The sequence below is a fragment of the Marmota flaviventris genome, chromosome 17, assembly GCF_047511675.1.
Source record: "Marmota flaviventris isolate mMarFla1 chromosome 17, mMarFla1.hap1, whole genome shotgun sequence".
Lineage (NCBI taxonomy): Eukaryota > Metazoa > Chordata > Mammalia > Rodentia > Sciuridae > Marmota > Marmota flaviventris.
In genome coordinates, this window is record NC_092514.1 from 16,973,755 (window position 1) to 16,998,453 (window position 24,699).

A 24,699-nucleotide genomic window follows, 5' to 3' on the forward strand; every position below is an offset into this window, starting at 1 on the left:
ATGGAAAGAATATAAGATAACCATAATTTTAATGAGCACTTACTTACTATGCACCAGGCACCGTGTAAATATTTGTTGAATGCTTTATGTGCATGATCTCATTAATCTTCAGAAAAGGAAATTGAGATTTAGAGAGCTTAAAGAACTGTCCAAGATCACACAGGCTGTAAATGGAAGAGCCAATGTTTGAATCCAGTCTGACTAACTTAAAAGCCTGCCAAAATTTATACATCATATTAACTAGTTTACATATGTTTGTTTAGACCACAGCTCCTTTCAAAATCCCTAAAACACAAGCATCTTCCAACCTGTTAGCCTTGGTTACTCGTCATGGGCCTGCTGAAGGGCAGTCCAAAGATGGGAATGACCCACGGGAATGTTCCCATTGCCTTTTGGTACAAGGAAGTGAGAGGCATCGATTTGAACAACAGAACAAAGCAGTGTTTGGCAGGTAAGATATTGTTTCTTCTCTAATCTTAAAAATGAAAACTGAAATAGCAAAATAAGTACATTTTTGTTATAAAAGCAACCAGACTACATTAGTAGCCAGCATAAGCTATATGATTGTTAATGCACATGGTGTACTTCAGAAGGTCCGAAAACTTACTATAACTGTGTGAATACAGAGCTTTTCCCTGAATTTGAACATTTTATTTCTGTCTTTTATTTTATTTATTTATTTATTACTTATAGTTGGACACAATACCTTTGCTTCATTCATCTATTTTTATGTGGTGTTGAGGATTGAACCTAGGGCCTCGCATGCACTAGGCGAGCGCTTTGCCGCTGAGCCACAACCCCGGCCCCTGTCTTTTTTGTTATGGAAGTTTATCTTTACCTTGAATTGTTTGGCATCGATTTTTTTGTGTCCTTGCTTTATAATGTCCTATTAACCCTTCTATTTTTAAAAAGTGAATTTCCCATTAATAGCATCACTGTTCTTTTTAGATCTGTCAGTACTGGGAAGTTATCAGATCAACAAGTAAAGGCATCTTTAGGTGGACACCAGGGCAGCACTGATAGTTTAAATACAGAACGGCCTATGGATATAGGTAAGAAAAATCTAGTTTCTTTTTAGGTAGGTAATTTGTAAGTATATGCATTAGTTTCTTATTACTCTTGTGATAAATCATCACAAACTGGTGGCTTAAAACAACTCAGATGTATAATCTTAAAGTATTGGCAGTCATTTCTCATATCTATGATGACAGAGGCTTATTTGGTATCTTGATGATCAGCAGCCTTTGAATTGGAAGAAATTCCTTCCAAAAATGTTTTTTATTAGTAAGATTTTATAGGCCAAAGTTAGCCTAAAAACACATGTACTCCTGAGCATTTCTTTGACAGCAACTTGATCCTATAAAGGTCTGATTACTGAGATCTCTAAACCTTTCATAGTTGTTTTAGGGACTGTTACATCCATAGACACTCACATCTAGATTTTGTGAACTATTTATCACAAACAAAAACAAAAACAAAATGGATGTTCCAGACCCTAACCTAGACTTGCTTAATCAAATTTTCTGCGGATGGATTCTGGGAATCCCTAGGTAATTATTATGTATATTAAAATTTGGAGTCTATTGTAACTTCTTTGTTCTTATTTTCTCTGATTTTTAAATTGACTCACTTCTGAATATCTAAAGGACAAAGTACCTGGGCCAACAAAATATCTGATTGAATGTGGTTTCTAATCCAAAGGGATATTTCACAGTGCTCTCTTCTTGTCTGCAAGGTTTTTGAAGAGAAGGCCGGTGTAATTCTTATGATGGTTGTTTGCATGGTGTCATTTCCCATTTTTTTTTTTTTTTTACTTTCAGCCTTGCTGTATCGTTGACACTAAAGTATGTCCTCTGTAAACACAGAGTTGGGTCTCCTTAATCTGATAATCTCCACCTATTGTTTAGATTATTTAATTTGTTTACATGTTAGTATCATCGACACAGTTGTTTTTACCTATACATTTTACTTTTTGGTTTCTTTTCTCAGTTTTTGGTACTGGGGCTTGAGCACAGGGGTGCTTAACCACTGAGTCACATCCTCAGCTCCTTTTAATTTTTTATCTTATGACCAGGTCTTGCTAAATTGTTTAGGGCTTCACTAAGTTGCTGATCTTTGTGATCTTCCTACCTCAGCCTCCCAAGTTGCTGGGATTATAGGTGTACATCACCACGCCTGGCTTGTTTTCTTTTTCTTTTTTTTTTCCTTTTGCATTAAGTGAATATTTCCTAGTTTCATATTTTGGTCCCCTTAATGATGCTTGTCACTTCTATCTTCCTTTCTTCCTTCCTTTTAGGATTGAATCCAGGGATGCTTTACTACTAAGCTCCATCCCCAGCCCTTTATTTAAAATGACAGAGTGGCCAGGCATGGTGATGCATGCCTGTAATCCCAGCAGCCCGGGAGGCTGAGGCGGGCAGATCTCAAGTTGAAAGCCAACCTCAGCAAGTGAGGCACCAAGCAACTCATTGAGACCCTATCTCTAAATAAAATCCGAAATAGGTCTGGGGATGTGGCTCAGTGGTCGAATGCTCCTGAGTTCAATCCCTGTACCCCCCCCCCCCCCCAAAAAAAAAAATTGTAGATGGACATAGTATCTTTATTTATTTTTTGTGGTGATGAGGATTGAACCCAGTGCCTCCTCACACATGCTTTGTAAGTGCTCTCCACTGAGTCCCATCCCCAACCCTTTTTATTTTTTATTTTGAGTCAAGATCTTGCTAAATTGCTGAGGCTGGACTTGAATTTGCTGTCCTCCTGCCTCAGCTTCCTGAGACACTGGGATTACAGGCATGTGCCACTGTGCCTGATTTAGTTCTTTTCTTCCTAGTTGCTTTTGGGCTTATAATAATCATGGTAAGTTATCACAGTTGACTTAAGATTTATACTAATTGGATTCCAGTGAAACAGAAACATTACTCCTAAATAATTCTTCCCTCTTTAAGTACTATATTTTTGCTTTCTTTTTTTAGTGCTATTGTTATTATTATATAGAAACTCAGTGATACATTATTATATTATTACTTTGTATGTTATGTCTTTTAAAGAAGCTGCCGTAGGAAAAGAAAACATGGTTTTCTTTATAGTTATCTTACCTTCTTATTTACCATTTCTTGTTCTCTCCATTTGCTTTTATGGATTTGAGTTGTCATCTGGTGTCACTTTTTTACTGCAAGAAAGCTCTGCTCCCATCTGCCTCCTATATTCCATTTCTATTTAGGTCCAACAATGCAATTAGATAGATAGATAGATAGATATGTTGTTTTATACAGTTGCTTTTTAAATCATACAGTTGCTTTTTAAATAGTAAGAGAATAAAGGAGAAAATGATGCAGTTATAATGTTTTATAATTATATATTTACCTTTATCTGTGTTCTTTTGTTTCTCTTCACTCAGATAAAATTACTTTCTGGGGTCATTTACTTTAGGCTTGAAGAACTTTCCTTGGTTTTTCTTGTTAGAATAACAGGTCTGCTAGCAATAAATTCTCTCAGCTTTTGTTTAGACATTTTGGGATATCTTTTTGGTTTCACTTTTGAAAGAGTTTTGATTCATAAAAGATTCCCAGTCAGTCATGGTAATGCATATCTGTAATTCCAGCAACTCAGGAGGATCTCAAGTTTGAGGCTAGATTCTGCAATTTAGTAAGAGCCCTGTGTTTAATCCCCACTACTGGAGTAAAAGAAGATTCATGGTTGATAGCTTTTTGTTTCAGTAGTTTAAATATGCCATCCCACTGCCTTCTGGCTTCCACAGTTTCTGCTCATAAGTTATCTGTTACTCTTATTTGATTTCTTTTTTGACAAATTATTTTTTTCTTTCTATTCTCAAGGTTTGTGTCTTTCACTGGTTACTGTGATGATTTTGGGTATTTGCTTTTATTCTCCTTGGAAATTCTTGAACTTTTTTGATATGTAGATTAGTGTTTTTATCAAATTTTTAAAGTATTTAGCCATTCTTTATTTGGATATTTTTTTCTATTCCTGTTTCTTCTTAAATTCTCATTATTTTTATATTGGTATACTCAATTGTGTCTCATGTTTCTCCAAGGTTCTGTTCACTGTACAGTTGGCCCTTGATCAACATAGTTTTGAACTATCTGGGTCCATTTATACACATATACACAAATTTTTTTTTTTTAGATTTACAACAGTTTGATAAAAACTTAAAAGACAAATCATGTAGCCTAAAAATATTGAAAAAATTAAATCAGGTGTAGCATGAATGCATAAAATACATGTATATAAAAGTCTATTTTATCCTTTATCACCATAAAATATACACAATCTATTTTGAAAAGTTAAAACTGATCAAAGATACTGAAAAAATGTACAAGGCTGCCTTTACTATTGAGAGAAATATAAACAAACATAAAAATGCAGTATTAAATCATAAAAAGCATAAAGTTAACTATAGCATATACGGTACTACTTTAATAATTTCATAGCTACTTGATACTATTGCAGTGAGTTTAACTATTATGAATATCTGCTTAAATTACTGTGTTGCTGTAATCATCTTCACCTGAACAGTTTGTCTCTCCAGTGAATTGCATATTGCAGTGCCAAGAACATACAGTGAAGAAAGGATAGCCTGTTCAATAAATGGTATTTGGAAAACTAGATATACAAGCTAGGAGCAGTGGCACACACCTGTGATCCCCGAGATTTGGAAGGCAGAAGCAGGAAGATTGTAAGTTCAAGGACTGCTTCAACTACTTAGTGAGACCCTATTCAAAATAACAAATAAAAAAGATTAAGGATATGGTTCAGTGATAAAGCACCTCTAGATTCAAAAATCTAGTACCAGCAGAAGAAAAAAATATATATGTGCAGAAGAATGAAACTAGACTCTTACCTCTCACCATATACAACATATCAACTCATGTCAGTTGTGTTGGATCACAAGATTGAGGCCAATCTAGGCAATTTAGAGAGACTGTCTCAAAATAATTAAAAGGCTAGGAGTGTGTAGCTCAGTGCTAAAGCATTTGCCTTGCATGCATAAGGCCCTGTGTGGCATCCCTAGTAGCACACACAGCACACAAGATCAACTCAAAATGGATCAAGGACCTAAACAAGTAAGAACTAAAACTAGCATAAGAAAATAGACAATTTAAAACATTGTTATAGGCAATTTTTTTGGGGGGGGGGATAAGAACCTAAAAATAGCGATGGGGTTGTGGCTCAGTGGTAGAGCACTCACCTAGCATGTGTGAGACCCTGGGTTCCATCCTTAGCACCACATAAAAATTAATAAAATAAAGGTATTGTGTCTAACTACAAGAAAAAAATACATTTTTTTTTAAAAGAAGAACCCCCAAAACACAGGCATCAAGAGCAATGAGATTACTATCAAATTAAGAAACCCTTCACAGCAAAGGAAACAACAGTAATACCTAGTTCTCTACAGAATGGGAGAAAATATTTGCAAACTATTCGTCTGGCAAGGAGTTACTACTCAGAATAATATGAACTCAAACAATTCAATAGCAAAAGACCCTAAATAATCCAATTTTTTAAATAGGGCAAATTTTTGAATAAAAAATTCTCAAAAGAGAGGTAAACTGCTCAAAATCACTAATCATAAAGGAAAGGCAAACCAAAACTACAGTGAGGTAACATCTCGCCCAGATAGAATAACTGTTATCAATAAGACAAGTAGTAACAAATGCTGCTGGACTCAGTGGCCCATGTCTCTGATCCAGTGACTGCAGTGACCGAGGCAGGAGGATTGCAAGTTTGAGGACAGCCTGGGTAACTTAGCAAGATCTTGTCTCAGAATGAAAACAATTATTAAAAAAAGGATTTGAGCCAGGCACAGTGGTGCATACCTGTAATCCCAGCAGTTTAGGAGGCTGAAGTAGGAGGATCATGAATTCAAAGCCAGCCTAAGCAACTTAGCGGGGCCCTAAATAACTCAGTGAGACCCAGTCTCTAAATTAAAAAATATATATATGTGTGTGTGTGTGTATGTGTATGTCTATATGTGCGTGTGTGTGTGTGTGTGTGTGTGTGTGTGTGTGTATGGCTGGGGATGTTGCTCAGTGGTTGAGTGCCTTGGGTTTAATCCCTGGTACCAAAAAAAAAAATTATTAATGAAGAATTTAAAAAAAAGAAAAGGACTTGGGATATAATTTTTAGTGGTGAAGTTCCCCTGGTCCAATCCTTAGTAACCTCACCCTCCACAAAAATAAATAAATATATAAAAAATAACAAATGCTGTCAAAGATGTAGAGAAAGGAGAATTCTCATACACTATTGGTGGGAATGTAAATTAGTACATCCATTGTGGAAAACAGGATGGAGTTTCCTTAAAACTGGAAAACTACCATATGACATAGCAATCTCACTACTGGCTAAATATCCAAAGGAAATGAAATAAGTATGCCAAAGAGACATATGTACTTGCATGTTTACTACAGCACTTCTCCCAGTACTAAAGATGCAGAATCAGCATAGGTTTCCATTGATTGTTGAATGAATAAAGAAAATATTTCAGTGTTATTCAACAGTAAAAGGGATGAAATCCCTACTTTTTTGGCAACCCAAGTAAACATTATGTTAAGTAAAATAAGCTAGGGACAGAAATACTGCATGTTCTCAAAGCTGATCACATAGAAATAGAGAATAGCATAGATATCACTAGAGAATAGAGAGAGTAGTGGGAAGGAAGATAGAGGGCAGATAATGGATACCAAAATACAGTTTGGTGCAGGGAGAGTAGTTCTCATGTTCTTTGGCATAGTAGGGTAATTGTAGTCTACAACAATTAATTATACATTTCAGAATAACCAGAGAAGAATTTGAAGGTTCTCAACACACAGAAAAGATAATATTTGAGGAGATAGAAATGCTAATTAATTAGCCTAATTTGATCATAACACATTGTATACATGTATAGAATTATAATACTGTACCCCATTCAATAAGTTCAAATATTATGTCAAGTAAAAAATAAAAATTAAATGTAAAAAGTAATCTCTTGGGCTGGGGATGTGGCTTGCCTGGCATGCGCGGGGCACTGGGTTTGATCCTCAGCACCACATAAAAATAAAATAAATATGTTGTGTCCACCGAAAACTAAAAAATATATATTAAAAAATTCTCTCTCTCTCAAAAAAAAAAAAAGCAACAAAGTAATCTCTTGTCATTCCTACATATTATTCATCATATATAATACATGTAATTTACAAAATATTTGTTAGTTGACTGTTAATATTATTAGTAAAACTTGCAGTCAATAGCAGGTTATTACTAGTTAAGTTTGGGAGGAGTCAGGAGTTACACTCAGATTTTCAGCTGTGTGAGAGTTGGTGCTCTGCTGCCCCACAAACTCCATATTGTTCAGAGGTCAACTATACTATGTTCTCTTTCTCTGTTTTTCAGATTACCTAGTTCTCATTGATCTGCCTTTAAATTCAGAGATTCTTTATTCTGCCAGTTGAAATCTGCTTCTGAGCCCTTTAGTGAATTTCATTTTATGTTATTATATAGTAGTCTCCCCTTATCTGCAGCTGGGGGTACATTCTAAGACCTTTAGTGGATTCCTGAAGCTTCAGGTAGTACCAAACCCCATGTGTCCCATTTTCCTATGTATACATACCCAAGATTAATTTATAAAGTAGGCACAGTAAGAGATTAACCATAACAGTAATGAAACAGAACAACTATAACAAATAAAAGTTATGTGAAAATGTGAAACATGGTTATCTCTTTCGCTATCTTAGTGGTTTTTTTTTTGGCAGGGGCTGGGGGTTTGGTGTATATTCATTCTTCTTGAAAGAAGAACTTCATGGCTTCTCTTTGGCTAGCATGACTACTCTTTCACTTTTGGGTCACTTTTATATAAAATAAGAGTTGAACACAAGTACTGTGATACTGCACCAGTGAATTTGATAACCGTTAATTGACTAATGGGTGGGTAGTATATCACTCTGGATATGCTGGATAAAAGGATGTTTCACATCTTAGACTGGACATCATGAGATCTCATCACACTTCCCAGAGTGGAGAGCAGTTTGAAACTTATGAACTGTTTATTCTCCATTTTTGGACAATTGACTGATAATAAATTACAGAAAGCAAAACTGTGGATAAGGGAAGATGGCTGTATTTTTAAATTCCAGACTTTCTACTTCAAAAATAATTTCTATTTTTTTCTGAATGATGAGACATTATCGTCATACATACGTTTACTTTCTATTTTATTTTTATTTTTTTGTGGTACTAGGGATTGAACCCAGGAGCACTCTATCACTGAGCTACACACCCAGCCCTTAAAATTTATTTTTTTGTTTGAGACAGGGTCTCACAAAGCTGCCAAAGCTCTTAGCCTCCTGAGTAGCTAGGAATATAGGCATGTGCCTCCATGTCTGGCTGCTTTACTTTTTAAACCTTGATTTCCTTTCAATATTTGAACATGTTTAAAATAGTTACTGTGAAGTCTTTGATTAGTTTGACATTTTAGACTTCAGGTAGTTTCTTTTTTTTCTGTGTAGGATTATACTTTATTAATAACTTTAGAAAAATACCTTTATTTATTTTTATGTGGGCTGGGGATCGAACCCAGGGCCTTGCACAAGCTAGGTGAGCACCCTACCACTGAGCCACAGCCCAGCCCCTAATAACTTGTTTGTATCATAATTTTTGTTGAAAACTGAACATTTTATGTAATATTTTGTAGTAATTCTAAATGTGGCTCTCTTCCACCCCAGCTTAGGTTTTTCCTTTCTTATTTGTTTAGTCATGGTGGACTATTTCAGTGAAGTCTTGCATTATGCAGCCTGATATCAATCCTTAAAGGGTACAACCTTGGCTAAATAGACAGTAATTTCAGGTTTTGTTTTGCAGTGTTAGGATTTGAATCCAGGAACTTAAACACATGTTAGACACAGTAGGTGGTCTACCACTTAGCTACCTGGCCTTTCTTCACAGTTCTAGCAGGATTCTTTTTGTTCTGTGATCTCTCACCTCTCATGGTATCACACTCAACTGTTTGCCTCCACTAATTACCAGTTGATTGCTTAATTGTTTTTAACAGTGCCCTGGGAGATAAATTGTTTCACAGGTCTAGTTAAATTCTAGCCAATTTGTAGGAATAGTCTTTGAGGATAGTATTTGAACCTTGTATGTACCGCAGGAGGGTTCTTGGCTATCTTTCCCTGGTCTGATAAACTTCCAGCTGGTCTGTTATTTAGTTGTTGCTCTCATGGAGTTACCAGCTTCCTTTTACTTGCTCATCACCCAAATCTTCATCCTTTTTGATAGCACCCTTAGGTGAATCTCTTATTTCAAACAAAGTCAGGTGCCCTGGAGAGAGCTTCAGAATTCTCTGTTCCCTGCTTCCCCAGCATTGGGGAATACCTCTCTACCACTGCTCTGGAGCTAGGAATAACAGTTGCTCATTTGTCTTGGAGGGACACCCCAGCTTTGTAAGCCTGGTGCTAGACAGAGATGGAAGCCTCTGGTCTTCTTGATTTGCCTCTGCTAGATAAATAAGCAGAAGTGCGTGTTTAAGGGCCCTAGTCCACTGGCCTGGGCCAGAACTTGCACCCTGTGAGTAGAGGCCAGACACAATTATTGCTGAGATGTGCTTGTGCTTCGCTTCTTTTCTTTTGCAGCTTATTGGGGATTGAATCCAGGGGCACATTTGCTACCTACCTATTTTTTGAGACAAGATTTTACAAAGTTGCTGAGGGTCTCGTTAAATTGCTGAGATTGGTCTTGAATTTGTTATCCTCCTGCTTCAGCCTCCCAAGTTACTGGGGTTACAGGCATGTGTCATTGTGCTTGGATGTGTAGACATGAATTTTCTTGAATAAATGTCTTTTCCTATATGTCTTCAAGGACAATTTCTAGACACTTTAAGTTGTTATTTTGGGCAGTGCTATGGATTTGAAGCAGGGTTTCTCTCATGCTGGCTAAGGACTCTACCACTGAACTATACCCCTAGCCTTAAGTGGTTGTTCTTAAAAACATTTCATCAGTATAGTTGTTTCACTGAGGAACTGGTTGTGGAGCTCTTCACACTGAGAATATGGAATCATTTTTTTTTTCTTAGTGTTTTTTGCCAAAAGTCACCAAGTCTCCAGGAGTTAGAATAGTTGGAAAACAGCTTGTCTGAGTGTGACCATATTATGTCTTATTCTCTTTTACATATAAATTTGAATTTTACAGAGCTTACTAGTTCCATGTGAGTGTGCATTATAGTTTTAAGTCCAGGTTAATAGATGTGAAACTAAGTTTTTCTTAAAGAATATTTAGGCATAAAATGCATCTTTGATAATTTGTATTCTCTTTTTTTTTTGCACATGAACTTTGTTATATCATTTGAAATTACAAACTTCTGTTTTCTAACCATGAAGTTTCTGTTTTGTAAAACAAAAACTATTGAAAATAGGAAAACTTTGAGACCTTCAGAAAAAAATTGTGCCACTGGGTCTTAAAATCTACCCATGAACATCCCTTAAATAAATTCTTGGAACATTAAATAAAGAGAAGGTACATCTTTTGTAACAGTAGGTGGTCTTTAATTTCTGCTTATTGTTTCCTTGCTCCCCATGACATTTTTATGAGCTTCCTCCCACTTTTTTCATATATTTTTATTTGTTCTTTTTAGTTATATATATAACAGTAGAATGTATTTTGACATACATATATGGAGTATAATTTTCCATTCTTGTGATTGTACATGATGTGGAATTACACTGGTTGTGTATTCATATATGAACAAGAAAGTTATGTCTGATTCATTCTACTGTCTTTCCCATTCCCATCCCCCTCCTTTCCCCCAACTCCTCCCTGTCCAATCTGGTAAACTCCTCTTCCCCCCACCCCTATTGTGAGTCAGCATCTGCATATCAGAACATTTGGCTTTTGCGTTTTGGGGATGAGCTTATTGCACTTGGCATGATAGTTTCTAGTTGTATCCATTTACTGACAAATGCCATAATTCCATTCTTCTTTATGGCTGAGTAATATTCCATTGTTTTTATGTACTGCATTTTCTTTATCCATTCATCTGTTGAAAGGCTTAGGTAGGTTCCATAATTTAACTATTGTGAATTGAGCTTTATGAGCTCTTTCTACCTCTGTTGATATGTGCTCTTATTTTGTTGTGTACTGTAGATAAGATGGGCACTGAGGAAATCTTGTTCTGTATTTTGTTCAGTGCTTTTTATGATTAAATTAATCCTGCCTCCATTCTGTGTTCCCAGAAATGTAATGGTTGAATGTAAAAATCAATAATTTTATTGATTCTGCCTGTTTGATAGATGAAGGGGTTTTCACCAACTCTTCATGTAGCCCAAACTTTGTCCCTCAGTCCCTTTGACATCTGTCCTACTTGTTTTCAAATCCTGACAGATGTTAGGTTTTTGTTCTATACTTGTCTCAACTTTTTGTGTTTTTCTGAAGCTGTATTACAATAGATATTTCTGATCACCATTTCACTTTGACTTCACGTTTGTATTCCCAGTTCTCAGTTTCTGCTTTTTTCAAATTATCTTCAACAGGTGTGACTTGGCAGTTCATGTATTTTAGAAGTATTCAGAAGTAACTATGAAGGACTGGAGATGATCCAGGCAAGGTGGCATACAATTGTAATACCAGTGACTATGGAGGCTGAGGCTGGAGGATTGTAAAGTTCAAGGCCAGCCTCAGCAATTTAGTGAGACCCTGTCTCAAAATAAACAATAAAAAGGGCTGGGGATGTAGCTCAGTGGTGAAATGTTTTTCTAGTGTGTTCAAGGTCCTAGGTTTAATCTCCAGCACTACAACAAAACAAAAGTAACTAAATATTAGACTTTGGTATGAAGAAGATTCACATCTGAGATTATAATATTTTAATGGAAGTGTGGCATCATATTTTCTGATTTTGAGTAATAAATGCTTTTGCTAAGGAAAACTAATATAAAAGTTAAAGTCTCCCTGTAATTCCACCTGCAGATAGTAAATACACTGTCAAGGTAACCTGACATTTTGTAAACTCTTTATTGTAGCTCCTGCAGGAGCCTGTGGTGTTGTACTGGCACCACCCGCAGGAACCGCTACAAATTCTAGGGCTGTCCTCTTCACTGTGGGGTCTCCTCCACACAGCGCCACAGGCCCCACTTGTACCCATATGGTCCTACGAACAAGAACCACCTCAGGTGAGTCCTATTCAATCTGTGGCAAGTATTTGGAGTGTGGTATTCTGAGGGTAATGTAGTGTTACAACTTAAACAAGTCACTGAATTTCTTTGGTCTTCAGTTTCTTTGCCAGTGAACAAGGGTTATAAGTACTAAATGAGGCAGCATTTTGGATGGGGGGACTTCATAAAGTAAAAGTGCTACATTATATATATATAAATCTAGAAATATCCATTATGCTTGTATGTTCATATGTAATTATATAATATAAAATATAAATAATTGATCCATGAAGAAGCAGCTGTCTAACCATAGTGATTCTCAACTTATATTTTGAAATCTTATTTTAGTATATTGTTTATTTAGTTTTCTAGAAGCTTAAGTTTTCTTTTTGAACTTTGGGTTCCACTGTTTCTTTTCTATTTGAAAAACCTTAATATTATATTTTCAAAATAATGTTGCTACACTCATCCATAGCAACCATGTTCATAGGAAGTGACACATTATGTTTAGATAGGCTAATATATTTTTATTATTATCCATATTCTATAAGTAGTTTATTAATAGAGAAATTAAGAAAGTATTTAGATTGGACTCAAAGTATATAATACCATCATATATATTGTGCTTTGTGTTATTTAAGTTCTCTTATTCTAAATAAGTTGCTAATCAGGATATTAGTATCAACAAAAAAAGATAGGTAGAATTAAAATCTTAGTTTTATAAATATTTATAATTTTATACGATAAGTAAGAAAATGCCATTTTAAAACAGTAACATTTTATATCTGTTAATTGTAGTGACATTTTTAAAAACTTAATACCCAGTCTTGTCAAGCTTTAGTGGGATATATGTGCTTACAGCTGCTATAGAAAATAATGTGGCAATTCTTAGGAAAAGCTGTAAAAATGTTTATAATATTCATCTGTGGTAATTCCTTTCTTGTTTATAATACCACTATTGAGTATTTATCACATAGAAGTCATTTGAAAGAAGGAAAAACTTGGTTAATTTCATTGCAGTGATATTTGTAACATGAAAAAAAAAATCAAATAGTATAAATGACTCCAGATAAACTTCACATATATAAAGATTATAAATTACTATATATCTATTGAATCTTATAATTATGAAACTGATGGAGCAACCAGGAAAAATGTTTATGGTACAAATTTTTTAGAGTAGAATATAAGAAAACTAGCTCTGATATCTATAAAATATACACATAGACAAGGATTGTAAGTGAACATGGAAAACTAAAAACTATTCATATGGTAAAGTTGGGTGGGGATAAGGGACTTTTGTTTGAACTTTATTACTCAGTAGGTTTTGTTCAGTAAATAAGAGGAGCAGTGGGTGTAAAAGCCCCTCTGTGACCTAACTCAGGACGCTGTGCTGTGTTTTATGTTTCCTTGCAGTGGGGTCCAGCAGCTCAGGAGGCTCTCTGTGCTCTGCAAGTGGCCGTGTGTGTGTGGGCTCCCCACCTGGCCCGGGCTTGGGCTCTTCCCCACCGGGAGCAGAGGTAGCTCCCAGCCTGAGATATGTGCCTTATGGTGCTTCACCCCCCAGCCTAGAGGGGCTTATCACTTTTGAAGCCCCCGAACTGCCAGAGGAGACACTGATGGAGGTAGAGAAAAGACTACAGTGGTGTGTTAATATAATGTTGATATGATGTGAGTGTTCTAGTGGTGACAAAAGGATAAAATAAATTGAGCAGTTCTGAAATTATGCTCCTCCCCCCTGCCCCCATACTGGGAACATGAACCCAGGGGCATTCTATTGTTGAGCTACATCCCCAGCTCTTTTTTAAATTTTTTATTTTGAGACAGGGTCTTGTTAAGTTTCGGAGGCTGCCCTTGAACTTCCTGCCTTAGCCTCCCAAGCTGCTGAGTTTACAGACATCCAGATCACTGAGCCCTGTCCCTAGCCTTTTTTTATATTTTATTTAGAGACAGGGCCTCACTAAGTTGCTGAGGCTGCTTTGAACTCATAATCCTCCTGCCTCAGCCTCCCAAGCTGTTGGGATTACAGGAGTGCACCACCATGTCTGGCTTCTTTCTTTTCTATTTGAAAAACATTAATATTATATTTTCAAAATAATGTTGCTACACTCATCCATAGCAACCATGTTCATAGGAAGTGACACATTATGTGTTCTCAATTTTTTATCCAAAGTTTATTTACTATTTATAATATTTTAAAGCATAATCTGTGTCCTAAAAAGTAAGCTTTTATTCTCAAAGTTTTCTTTGATAAAAATAAATAGGCATAATTGATTTATTATTTTAAATTTTAAAAATAAAACATCATTTATTTATTTGGCACTGGGGATTGAACCCAGGGGCACTTAACCCCTGAGCCACATTCCCAGCCCTTCTTTGTATTTTTTTAAGTTTAGAGACAGGGTCTCACTGAGTTGCTTAGGACATTGATAAGTTGTAGAGGCTGGCTTTGAACTCTCCGTCCTCCTGCCACAGCCTCCTGAGTCTGGGATTACAGGCACCCAGCTAATTTAAAATTTTTAACAATAATAGTAAACCAGTAATGACATATTTTGTTCATTAATAAAGTAATATACCTACCAAATGGACTGGATGCTCATATTTATAGATTAGTACCTTTTCTCTGTGGGTCCACTTCTCCAGAAAAGAAACATATTGTATATAACTTGAAATATGTGAGCATAAATCCAGAACCAGAGTATGTTTTATGATTTCAGAGCTGTGTATGCTTAGTTCCTCAATCCTGACTCAAGGAAAACACTCTGTAGGATGATGTGTCTGTCCTCAGTCCCTGAATGCCTGAGGTCTTAACTTAGCCTGAGGTTTAAATTAAAATGATCAACTTTCTGGGCCAACTAAAGAGCAAATTTTTTCTCCATTTAGGATCTCTAATATTTCTATTTTGTATGAATAAGAATTAACTTTTCACATAAAAATTACAAAATATTGCATGCAAATTTTTAGTAGAGATTTTGTGGTAGTAATTTTGAAGATGTATCTAGTCCAATCTAAAGTTGGAAAAAATAAACCTGAGTATTTTTTTTAGTCTACATCTAATTAGACATAAATTACATTCCAGTACATGTTTGAACATGTTGGAGCATATAGTTGACAATATGTTGTCACAGAGCAGAGAGACTCAAAAATTGAATGGTTTATTCTCCTGTATCTAAGAAAACTATTATCTTCTTTTAGTCATAAAAGGAGAATAAGTTATTCAATTAACTTTTAGGCCATGCTTTAGATTTCAAAATACATTTACAACTAAACAAAAATCTCAAAGCAAAAATTGAGTATATATTTTAAAATTACAGCATCCCTCAGATTGCTGTTCTGTCTTCCTATGCTCCTCTCTTTAACTAACTGAAAAGAACACAGAAAATTAGAGCTTTGGTATTAGGAATCTACTATTGACTGAAAAATCAATAGAAACTAAAATAACAATAACAACTCACTGAACTATGAAGAATTGTGATTTAAGAGCTAGGCATACTAGCACATACCTGTAATGCCAACTACTTAGGAGGATTCCTTGAGCCCAGGAGATAAGAGACGACCTGGGCAACATAGCAGGGATCCCATCTCAAAAAATTTTAAAAAGTGATTTTAGTGTGCAGAGTATCCTTGCATTTAATTTTTTTTTTTTGGTACCAGAAATTGAACTCAGGGCCTTACATAGACTAGGCAGGTATTTTCCTACTGAGCACTGATGAGATTGTATCCTCAGCCCATTTTTAAAAATTCTGTTTTGAGACAGGGTTTCATAAGTTGCCCAAGCTGGCCTCGAACTTCTGAACCTTTTGTCTCACCCTCCCAAGTAGCTGTCCTTGCAGTCTTGATATCTGTTTTGTCTTGAATATACTGATTTTATCTTTTTTTTTAAAAAACATTCTTTTGTTTTAATTCTGGTAAAAGCACAGTGTCTTGCTCTTTTTGGAGCTAACTTATGTGAGTGCTCTAAAACATACATAAACACTTGCACAAACCCACATTGGTTTCATTTTTGTTTTCTTACCAGCTTTTTGAAATTTAAAAATGTCAATTTCCTTTGATCATTCTGACATTCATAAGTATGGAAAAACACTATGTATAGAAAAAATACAGTCAAACTTTTTTTTTTTCCTGTACTGGGGATTGAACTCAGGGCCTAAGCAAGCACTCTACCAGTGAATTGCATAACTTTATCTCCAGTCCTTTTGTTTGTTTGTTTCTGAGTTAGCCAAGCTGGCCTCAAACTTGTCTTCTTGCTTCAGCCTCTCAAGTAGATGGAATTGCAGGTGTGTGCCCCCATACCCAGCTATATACAGAAATTCTTTATCTAGAGTGTTCTAAGACAGTGTCTTTGCTGCAGCGAGAACACACAGATACCTTACGCCATCTGAATGTGATGCTGATGTTCACGGAGTGTGTGCTGGACCTAACAGCTGTGAGGGGGGGGAACCCTGAGCTGTGCACATCTGCTGTGTCCTTGTACCAGATTCAAGAGAGTGTGGTTGTGGACCAGATCAGCCAGTTGAGCAAAGACTGGGGGTACGTGCCACCGCCTGTCATTTCATTGCTATATTCATGCTTTCTGTAACTTTGTGCCTGAGCTGCTGGCATTGTCAGCTACTGAAGGTCAAATATTATTAAAATCTTCAAAGGAATCTCTAAGTTACTTTATTGTGTAAGATGTCACTGTATGAGCTAAGAGAATTTTATAATTTAAGCCTTGCCTTTATTGGGAGATGGTGTGGATTTTTATCTGAGCATTTCTATTATAGTCAAAGTTCACACATCTGTCTTCATGTCAAATCTTCTCCCTTCAGGGGTTATATTTGCATTAAAAAACCTAGGAGGAGGATATGCTTATAGAAAGGATATTTGAATGGTGGCCTGATATTGGAGCCCCAAGTCTGGTGGGTTGGTTCTCAAGGTAACTCTCTATTCCTGTCTTCCTGGTACAGGCGGGTAGAACAGCTGGTGTTATACATGAAAGCAGCACAGCTGCTTGCAGCTTCCCTGCATCTTGCCAAAGCTCAGATCAAGTCTGGGAAGCTGAGCCCATCCTCGGCCGTGAAACAAGGTATGGCAGCTGTGGCTTTAGGAGTTCTGGAGTTCGTCCCTTCCTGTCCAGTGGAGAGAGAGGCACTGTGCTATTCAGTATCCTAATAGGGAAAAATATGCTGATGTTTTGTTTTTCACCATGTATTTGATACAGAAAGGTTGTAAGGACTTTATTTTGTCATTTCATACTGAAATAGAGATCATAGAACCGGATTTCCAATCCTTCCTTTCAGTGATCATATAATTTTACTTTCCTTAAATCAGCACAAAAGGTGTGTGTCACTGTGTCATCATTTCTAAAGGAAAATTAAAATTAGTTCTCATCTCAACTTTTTTTCCAGTTGTCAAAAATCTGAATGAGCGATATAAATTCTGCATCACCATGTGCAAAAAAATCACAGAAAAGCTGACTCGCTTCTTCTCTGACAAACAGAGATTTATTGATGAAATCAACAGTGTAACTGCAGAGAAACTCATCTATAATTGTGCTGTGGAAATGGTAACCTTTTTTAAGGTTTAATATTGTATAGCATGGCAGTACTTTAAGAGTATCTTTTGAATCCAGAGTATTATAATTATTATTGTGATAACATCCTACAAAAGGAGGAATTGAAGTTCTCTAACATTTTGTTTTTTTTTAGTGGAGGGAGGGTATTGGGGATTGAGGGTATCAGGCACTCAACTACTAAACTACATCCTCAGCCCTATTTTGTATTTTATTTAGAGACAGGGTCTTACTGAGTTGCTTAGTGCCTCTCCATTGCTGAGGCTGGCTTTGAACTTGTGATCTTCCTGCTTCAGCCTCTCAAGGTGCTGAGATTACAAGCATTGCCACCATGCCCAGCCTTACCAACATTGAAGTAACATTTAATATAATATATTTAATGAACTTCCTTAAGTCTGGCTACCACTTTTGATAAAATTCTTTTTTCTCTTTTTATTTTTGTGGTATGGTGATTAAACCCAGGGCCTTGTGCATGCTAGGCAAGTGCTCTATCACTGCATCACCAGCCCAGAATTTTTTTATATCTCCTGCTAAACTTTGCTAAGATTAGGCATGGTGTCATCTTTTAGTAGTTTGCATTTAAAAGCATTAACTGGACCTGTTTCTACATTTTCTATTATTTAAGAAATTTTAGCTTAGTAAAACTGTTAGAAAATATACTGCTTTGTTAACCAGTATAAAAATTCATGGGCACAGATTCCACTTAACTGACCTTATTAAAGTACAAGCATCAAGTAAAATCTACTTTTCTAATTGTCTGGTTATAATATCAAAAATAATTTGTTTTCTTTCTCTACTGGGGAAAAATTGCTCTGAAGCATAGATAAAAATAGAAGCTATTAAATAAGTGATTAAGTGGGGAAAGTTTATTTTTGACTAATCTTTTTTTTTTTTAACCATAGTAATGTAATTGATTTTACCTATTTGTGTACTTTGAATTGTACTATTACTATACTCTTAGTCTTATTTCAAAAGCGATTAAAATGAATAGTCACATGAAAATAACAAGAATATAAAATGACAGGAATAATATACATTTTATTGTTCTAAACTGTTGATAGGAATAATATGCATTGTATTACTCTACACTGAATTAAGAGTTCATAAGGCCAATGAAGAGAGTGTTTCTGATGAGGATGCATTCTATTATTCAGTATTCTTAACAGGGAAAAAGATCCCAGCTAATGAGGAGATCTCAAGTTCGGGGCCAGCCTGGGCAACTTAGTGAGATTCTATCTCCAAATTAAAAATAAAAAGGTCCAGAGATGTAACTCAGTGGTAAAGTGCCCCAGGGTTCAATCCCCAGCAACCCCCCTCCCCCTAAAAAAAGACTTTTTAAGAATTTTGTGCCCAGAAAAATGTCCTCTCATAAGGAATTATAATGCTTCTTTCCTTTCTGATAATAACAGCCCTGTAACTTAAGTAGGTTCTTCTTTTTGCCCTAGTTGCTTAGGAAGCTTAGAGGTATCAACAGTTACATTTTAGTTATATTTTTCTCTTTCGTTTTCATTGCTTTGATTTTCTTTATCTATTTTATTTGGTTGACTATAAATGTCTTTAAATTATTTTTTGAAAGAGCATATTAACAATTAGAATACTAGATTACTGAGAGTTCTGGCATTTAGTGATCAAAGAGAACATAAGGACGCTGTTGGGAAAACCCGTATGAATAACACTACCATTCTCTCTTTCTGCAAAGACCTCTTCCCACCTTTCCCATTACTCAGCTCATTCTTGCTCCTCTTTATGATTCAGCCTAAACATTATCTTCTGGAGGCTTCCCCTAATATCCTCTTGCAGGGTTAGGTGGACTTCCTGTGTATTCTATACCATCCTGATGCTTTCTCCTGAAATAAGACTTGTCCCTTAAAATTAGAAATGCATATTTTGGCCTGGCATGGTGGCGCACACTTGTAATCCCAGCAACTCAGGCTGAGGCAGGAGGATCTTGAGTTCAAAGCCAGCGTCAGCAATGGAGAGGCCCTAAGCAACTCAGGAGACCCTATCTCTAAATAAAATACAAAAAAGGGCTGGGGATGTAGCTTGATGGTCAAGTGCCCCTGGGTTCAATGCCTGGTACCAAAGAAAGGAAGAAATGCATGTTTTGCAGACTTATGTCTTCCTTTAGACTGTGAGCACTCCTTTATTTATATGCTGAGTGCCTGGCATTAGTAGGTGCTCAGTAATTATCTATGAATGAATAACTACACATACCTGAAAATTCTTTTGACTAGAAAAAGAAGCCAACAAATGACTTTTAACATCATTTCATCATATTACTGTAACAATCTTTTAATGAAGTTTACTTTAAGTAGCTCATCCTGATGAATCTAAGTTCTGTATAGTTTAGTAGGCTATAGCATTTCATCAAAATGTGTTAATTTTAGGTATATGCTATTTAAAAGCTGCATTGCTAAGATGATAATTTGTATTTTCTTGGAAAATTTGAGAATTTTTTGTTGACTGGTTCCAGGTTCAGTCTGCAGCCCTGGATGAGATGTTTCAGCAGACTGAAGATATTGTTTATCGTTACCATAAGGCAGCCCTTCTCTTGGAAGGCCTAACTAAGATTCTACAAGACCCTGCAGATATTGAAAATGTACATAAATGTAAGCTGACCTACACAGTAGTCTTCCAGTATCTACAGTTTTGCTTCCCACATTTTCAGTACCCAAGGTCAACCAAGGTGTAAAAATATTAAATGGAAAACTCAGAAACAAACAATCCATAGTGTGATAAATTGCTCCTTCCCTTTGTCCAGCCTATCCATGCTATTAGATATGCCACCCACCTTTTAGTCACTTAGCAGCTCTCTTGGTTATCAGATCTCTTGTCTTAGTATTGCAGTGCTATTAGATAGTTTGATACTCTTGATGCTTTCAGGCATTCATTGGGGGTCTTGGAATATATCCGTTGGGGATAAGGAAAGACCATTATATTTATTGATGGCAATTTAGTTGTCTCTTGCAGTATATAATAAAAACAGCTTAGGGGGGCTGGGGTTGTGGCTCAGTGGTAGAGTGCTTGCCTAGCACACATGAGGCACTGGGTTCAAACCTCAGCACCACATAAAAATGAAATAAAGATATTGTGTTTACCTACAACTAAAAAATATTAAAACAAAAGAGCTTAGGGTTTATAAACATACTGCCTGGGTTGAATCTTGGATTTCCAAACTTGAGTAAACCATTTAACCTTTCTATTGTGTTATTTTCTTATACTATATGATGCGGATAACATTGCCTACCTTGCAGAGTTTTGAGGATTGGAGATTATGCGTGTAAATTACAGATGGTTTTTAGATTTCTACTCTGCATTCCTTTTTAGCAAGTGTGTGCTCATGTATGTAGGAGAATGTTGTTTTTATTGTTGAACATAACTCTCTTAAGCATCCTGGGCTTAGTGACTGAAGAATCCTATAAAGAGCCTATGTACTGCAGATTGATACTGTATAGAATATGTAATGGAGAATGATACTGTACTGGATATGTACTAGAGATGGATAGGATTCCAGGGGATATTACTACTTATCAGATATAAGACCAGCAATCTGATTTTCGAGGAGAAGGTGATGTTAAAATCCAAATGTTCTCTATGCGATGTGCTTCTCTGAATTTTACCGCTAAGTTAAAAATCATATATCTAAACTATTACCAGATAGAAGAAAATATATTCTATTACCTTCAGGGAAAAGATTGAAAAGAGACAATGATTCCAATAGAGTTAGTGATTTTTTTCCCCTTAGTTGTTCTTTCCTTGGTTTTGAAAATATAAGTACTTTTAATTTTGATTTTTTAAAAAATTATTTCTAGATAAATCTAGTATTGAAAGAAGATTGTCAGCACTCTGCTGTAGCACTGCGACTGTGTGAGAAGCAGGCATGTCCATGGACCGGCGTGGGAGCATGAGGTGATACATTTGAGATTACAGCTTGGTTCTGTCACCCATCCCCAGGAAACTAGTTTAACTGGTGACTACCAAAGAACAAGCAGCAATTTCAAAAAGGAAAAACAATCCAAAAACTACATGTCTGTAGAAAATCTGCCTTACTGGAGAAGATACTCCCTTTTCCCTTTTTCTTTGTAGAAGCAGAAGCAGGAGTATTCCAGTTTGCTCCCTGTTTGAACTTGGTAAATAAACATACCTTAGAACTAGAATTATCATTTATTATTATGGATAATTAAACATGAAATAAGGCAAGTGGCACTTCACTCAGTTCATAGAGCAATGTATGAAATGCCATGTGTTTGCTGAGGTGTACACAAGCAAGAATATACACCTCGTCAGACAGTTTGATGTTTGGGGTGAGTTTGTCTGAACCTGAGCATGCATCTTTCAACAGCTCAGGAAGAAATAGTTTAAGAAGAATCAAAAGATGGCTCTTGGAAGAAATTTTGAAATCTTCAATTTGATCTAGTATGGACATACGTTAATTCTTCCAAAATCTTTCATATTGCACTAATTTATTAAAACAACTGTGTATTGGATTTTGCAATTTAAAACTAACTGAGGCACAATGGACTTGTTTAAAGTATTTTACTTGATTATATATATATACCCTTTCCAGAATTCACATGTAATCTCTATTGAACTTTTAAATGATCAAAACTTGTGTTCATGTGAATCTTTGCATTTTTTATTTGTTTATTTACACCTACAGATCTTCTTAGTAATATTTTGAGTTGCTGATGTTTACTTTGTTTGCATTTTTCCTTGTGCATGCAAAATGTGCATTGATGCCTGTGACTTTAGGTTTATTAAAGAATAGGTTTATTTGGACAGTATTAGAAAAACTATCATGAATCAAGAGATACTCTTGAGAATTTTCATAGGGCCAAAACAAAGTTGGTGATCAAAGGCTTGTTAGTGATGTGGAGTTTCTACATGAAGTTAGTGAAAAATTAGGTTTGTTTTCTCTTAGGAAAATGGCAGCTCTCTCCAGCCTAACGTGTATTTTTAATGTTAATCCTGACAGTTCACCAAATAGCTTGTAATGGAAAAGCAGGCAGTTAACATCCTTTTAGGAATGTTTCATATGTTGTATATTATTTGGTTTCTTTTACTTACCTGCTTGAATACTTGAAATAAACCATTCACCAGTTTTAATCCTATTATTTTAAGCCTTTTACATAAAATATTTTGAACTGACAGTGTGCAGAAGCTCTTCGGCATTACTCTAATTTTAATGTACTGATAAAAACAAACATGGATTTCCTTTACTTTGACAAAGTAATGTAATTTCTACTTTATTTATCTGTATGAAATTCCAGCAGTTAATTTGAACATTTATTTATATGATGTTTGTATTTTTAGGTCTTTAATACAGTGTCTTTCTACCTCTCATTTGTAACTGCATGCGATATTCTTGAAACTAGTTAAAACTCACTGAATTGTTGTGTAACAGCCTTTTTATTATTACCTATACAAATGTATATTAAGGTAAAATAAAACTGACAGTGTTTCTAGGTTACAGTTGGGTCCATATTAAATGGCTTGTCAAGGCAGATACTTCCTTAGTCTGGGGACTTGGTCATTAAGGTCCTTTGCCACATCCCAGGATTTCCCAGGATTTAAGATTCTTGGTGACTGTCATTCAGGCTTCCATAAACTGATGATCACTTCCCCTTCTTGCTTAGTGATACTGTATTTTTGTATAATTTTTAGAGTTTACACTTTCCTCCATGTTCTCCCCTGTATTATCTCAGTTGATCCTCTGTGTGGGTGGGTAGGGTTATTCTGCCCCCTCTCTAACTTTTTTTAAACACATGATGAAACAGGTTCAAAGAGGGTAAGTGATTAGTCTGAAGTCAGGAACTAGGAAAGTGGTCAAGCCATGCTTTGTAACTTCCAAGTTCTTTGTTCTTCCTCTTGTGTAGTCAAGGTCTTGTTATTGTTAGTGTGTATGAAACAGTGAAGTCTCAACAGCAGAGAACAAACTGTAAATTTATGAGTAATGGTTCTGATTATATTTCCATTATCAAGGCTGATTGTTTTAAGAGATTTTTGCCTTGATTATAGCAATAATAATAAACAAGTGCTTTATGTTTCCATGAGTATTTTTTAATTTCTTTTTTTGTTGGGGGAGGGTACTGGGAATTGCACTGGCAGGGGTACTCACATTGAGCTCTATCTCCTGCCCTTTTTAAATTTTGAGACAGGGTCTTGCTGAGTTGCTCAGGCTGCCCTCAAACTTATGATCCTTCTGCCTTAGCCTCCTGAGTAGCTGGGATTACAGGTGTGTACCTAGTGTATTTTTAAATTTCATATCACCTATTTCTTTTTTTTAATTTATTTTTTTAAAAAATAAATGACAGAGTGCATTACAATTCTTATCACATGTACACAGTACAATTTTTCATATCTCTGTATATAAAGTATGTTCACACCAATTCATGTCTTCATACATGACCTTTGGATAATGATGTCCATCACATTCTACCATTATTGCTAACCCCCTGCCCCCTTCCTCCCTCCCCCTCTGCCCTATCTAAAGTTTGTCTATTCCTCCCATGCTCCCCCTCCCTACCCCACCTATTTCATGAAGTAGAAAAAATGGCAACATTCAAACTGGTCACAGTGATGCAGAATTCTAATCCTGGAGACTTGGGAAGTTGAAGCAGGAGAATCACAAGTTTGAGACCAGCCTCAGCAATTTAGTAAGACCTTGCCTTAAAAAAGAAAAGAAAGAAATGACCAGGGGTATAGCTCACTGGTAGAGCACCTCTGGGTTAATACTTGGAAAATTGTGGACCATTACAAATGTAAATAGAGGAATTAATCATGAATTTGCTAGTTAGCTATTCCTGCTCTTAAGATTTATTTTAACTGTCTCCTATACTGACTGGTCTTGGAGGTATGTTCTTGATATAGTTATTTCCCACATCCCTGTGTTCCCTTCCTTCCACTGAGAGGAATAACCAGACCAGGAGGGGGCTATTGTTAAGGCATAGTGCCAGCAAGGGTCATAAGGAGAAAGTTGAATACTATACAGTGGACATGTGGACATGGGAGTTG

General features: G+C 35.9%; 1 protein-coding gene across 5 annotated transcripts in view; it reads left to right on the forward strand.

Annotated features, from left to right (window-relative positions):
• The window catches only part of LOC114080204 (serine/threonine-protein kinase ULK2), a 106,464-nt gene extending 82,731 nt beyond the window's left edge, over nucleotides 1–23,733 (forward strand). For 2 of the 5 annotated variants that reach the window (XM_071603889.1, XM_071603891.1), the window contains 8 exons: nucleotides 264–451; nucleotides 949–1,052; nucleotides 12,003–12,152; nucleotides 13,551–13,759; nucleotides 16,486–16,664; nucleotides 17,081–17,199; nucleotides 17,522–17,679; nucleotides 20,159–21,458. In XM_071603889.1, the coding sequence (XP_071459990.1) occupies nucleotides 264–451; nucleotides 949–1,052; nucleotides 12,003–12,152; nucleotides 13,551–13,759; nucleotides 16,486–16,664; nucleotides 17,081–17,199; nucleotides 17,522–17,679; nucleotides 20,159–20,377 (1,326 nt within the window). In that variant the 3' untranslated portion in view covers nucleotides 20,378–21,458. Of the gene's footprint in view, nucleotides 1–263; nucleotides 452–948; nucleotides 1,053–12,002; nucleotides 12,153–13,550; nucleotides 13,780–16,485; nucleotides 16,665–17,080; nucleotides 17,200–17,521; nucleotides 17,680–20,158; nucleotides 21,459–21,497 lie in introns of those variants that run through there. The other 3 variants (XM_034635285.2, XM_071603890.1, XM_071603892.1) reach the window with 3 other exon arrangements.
• The last annotated feature ends 966 nt before the right edge of the window (nucleotides 23,734–24,699 follow it).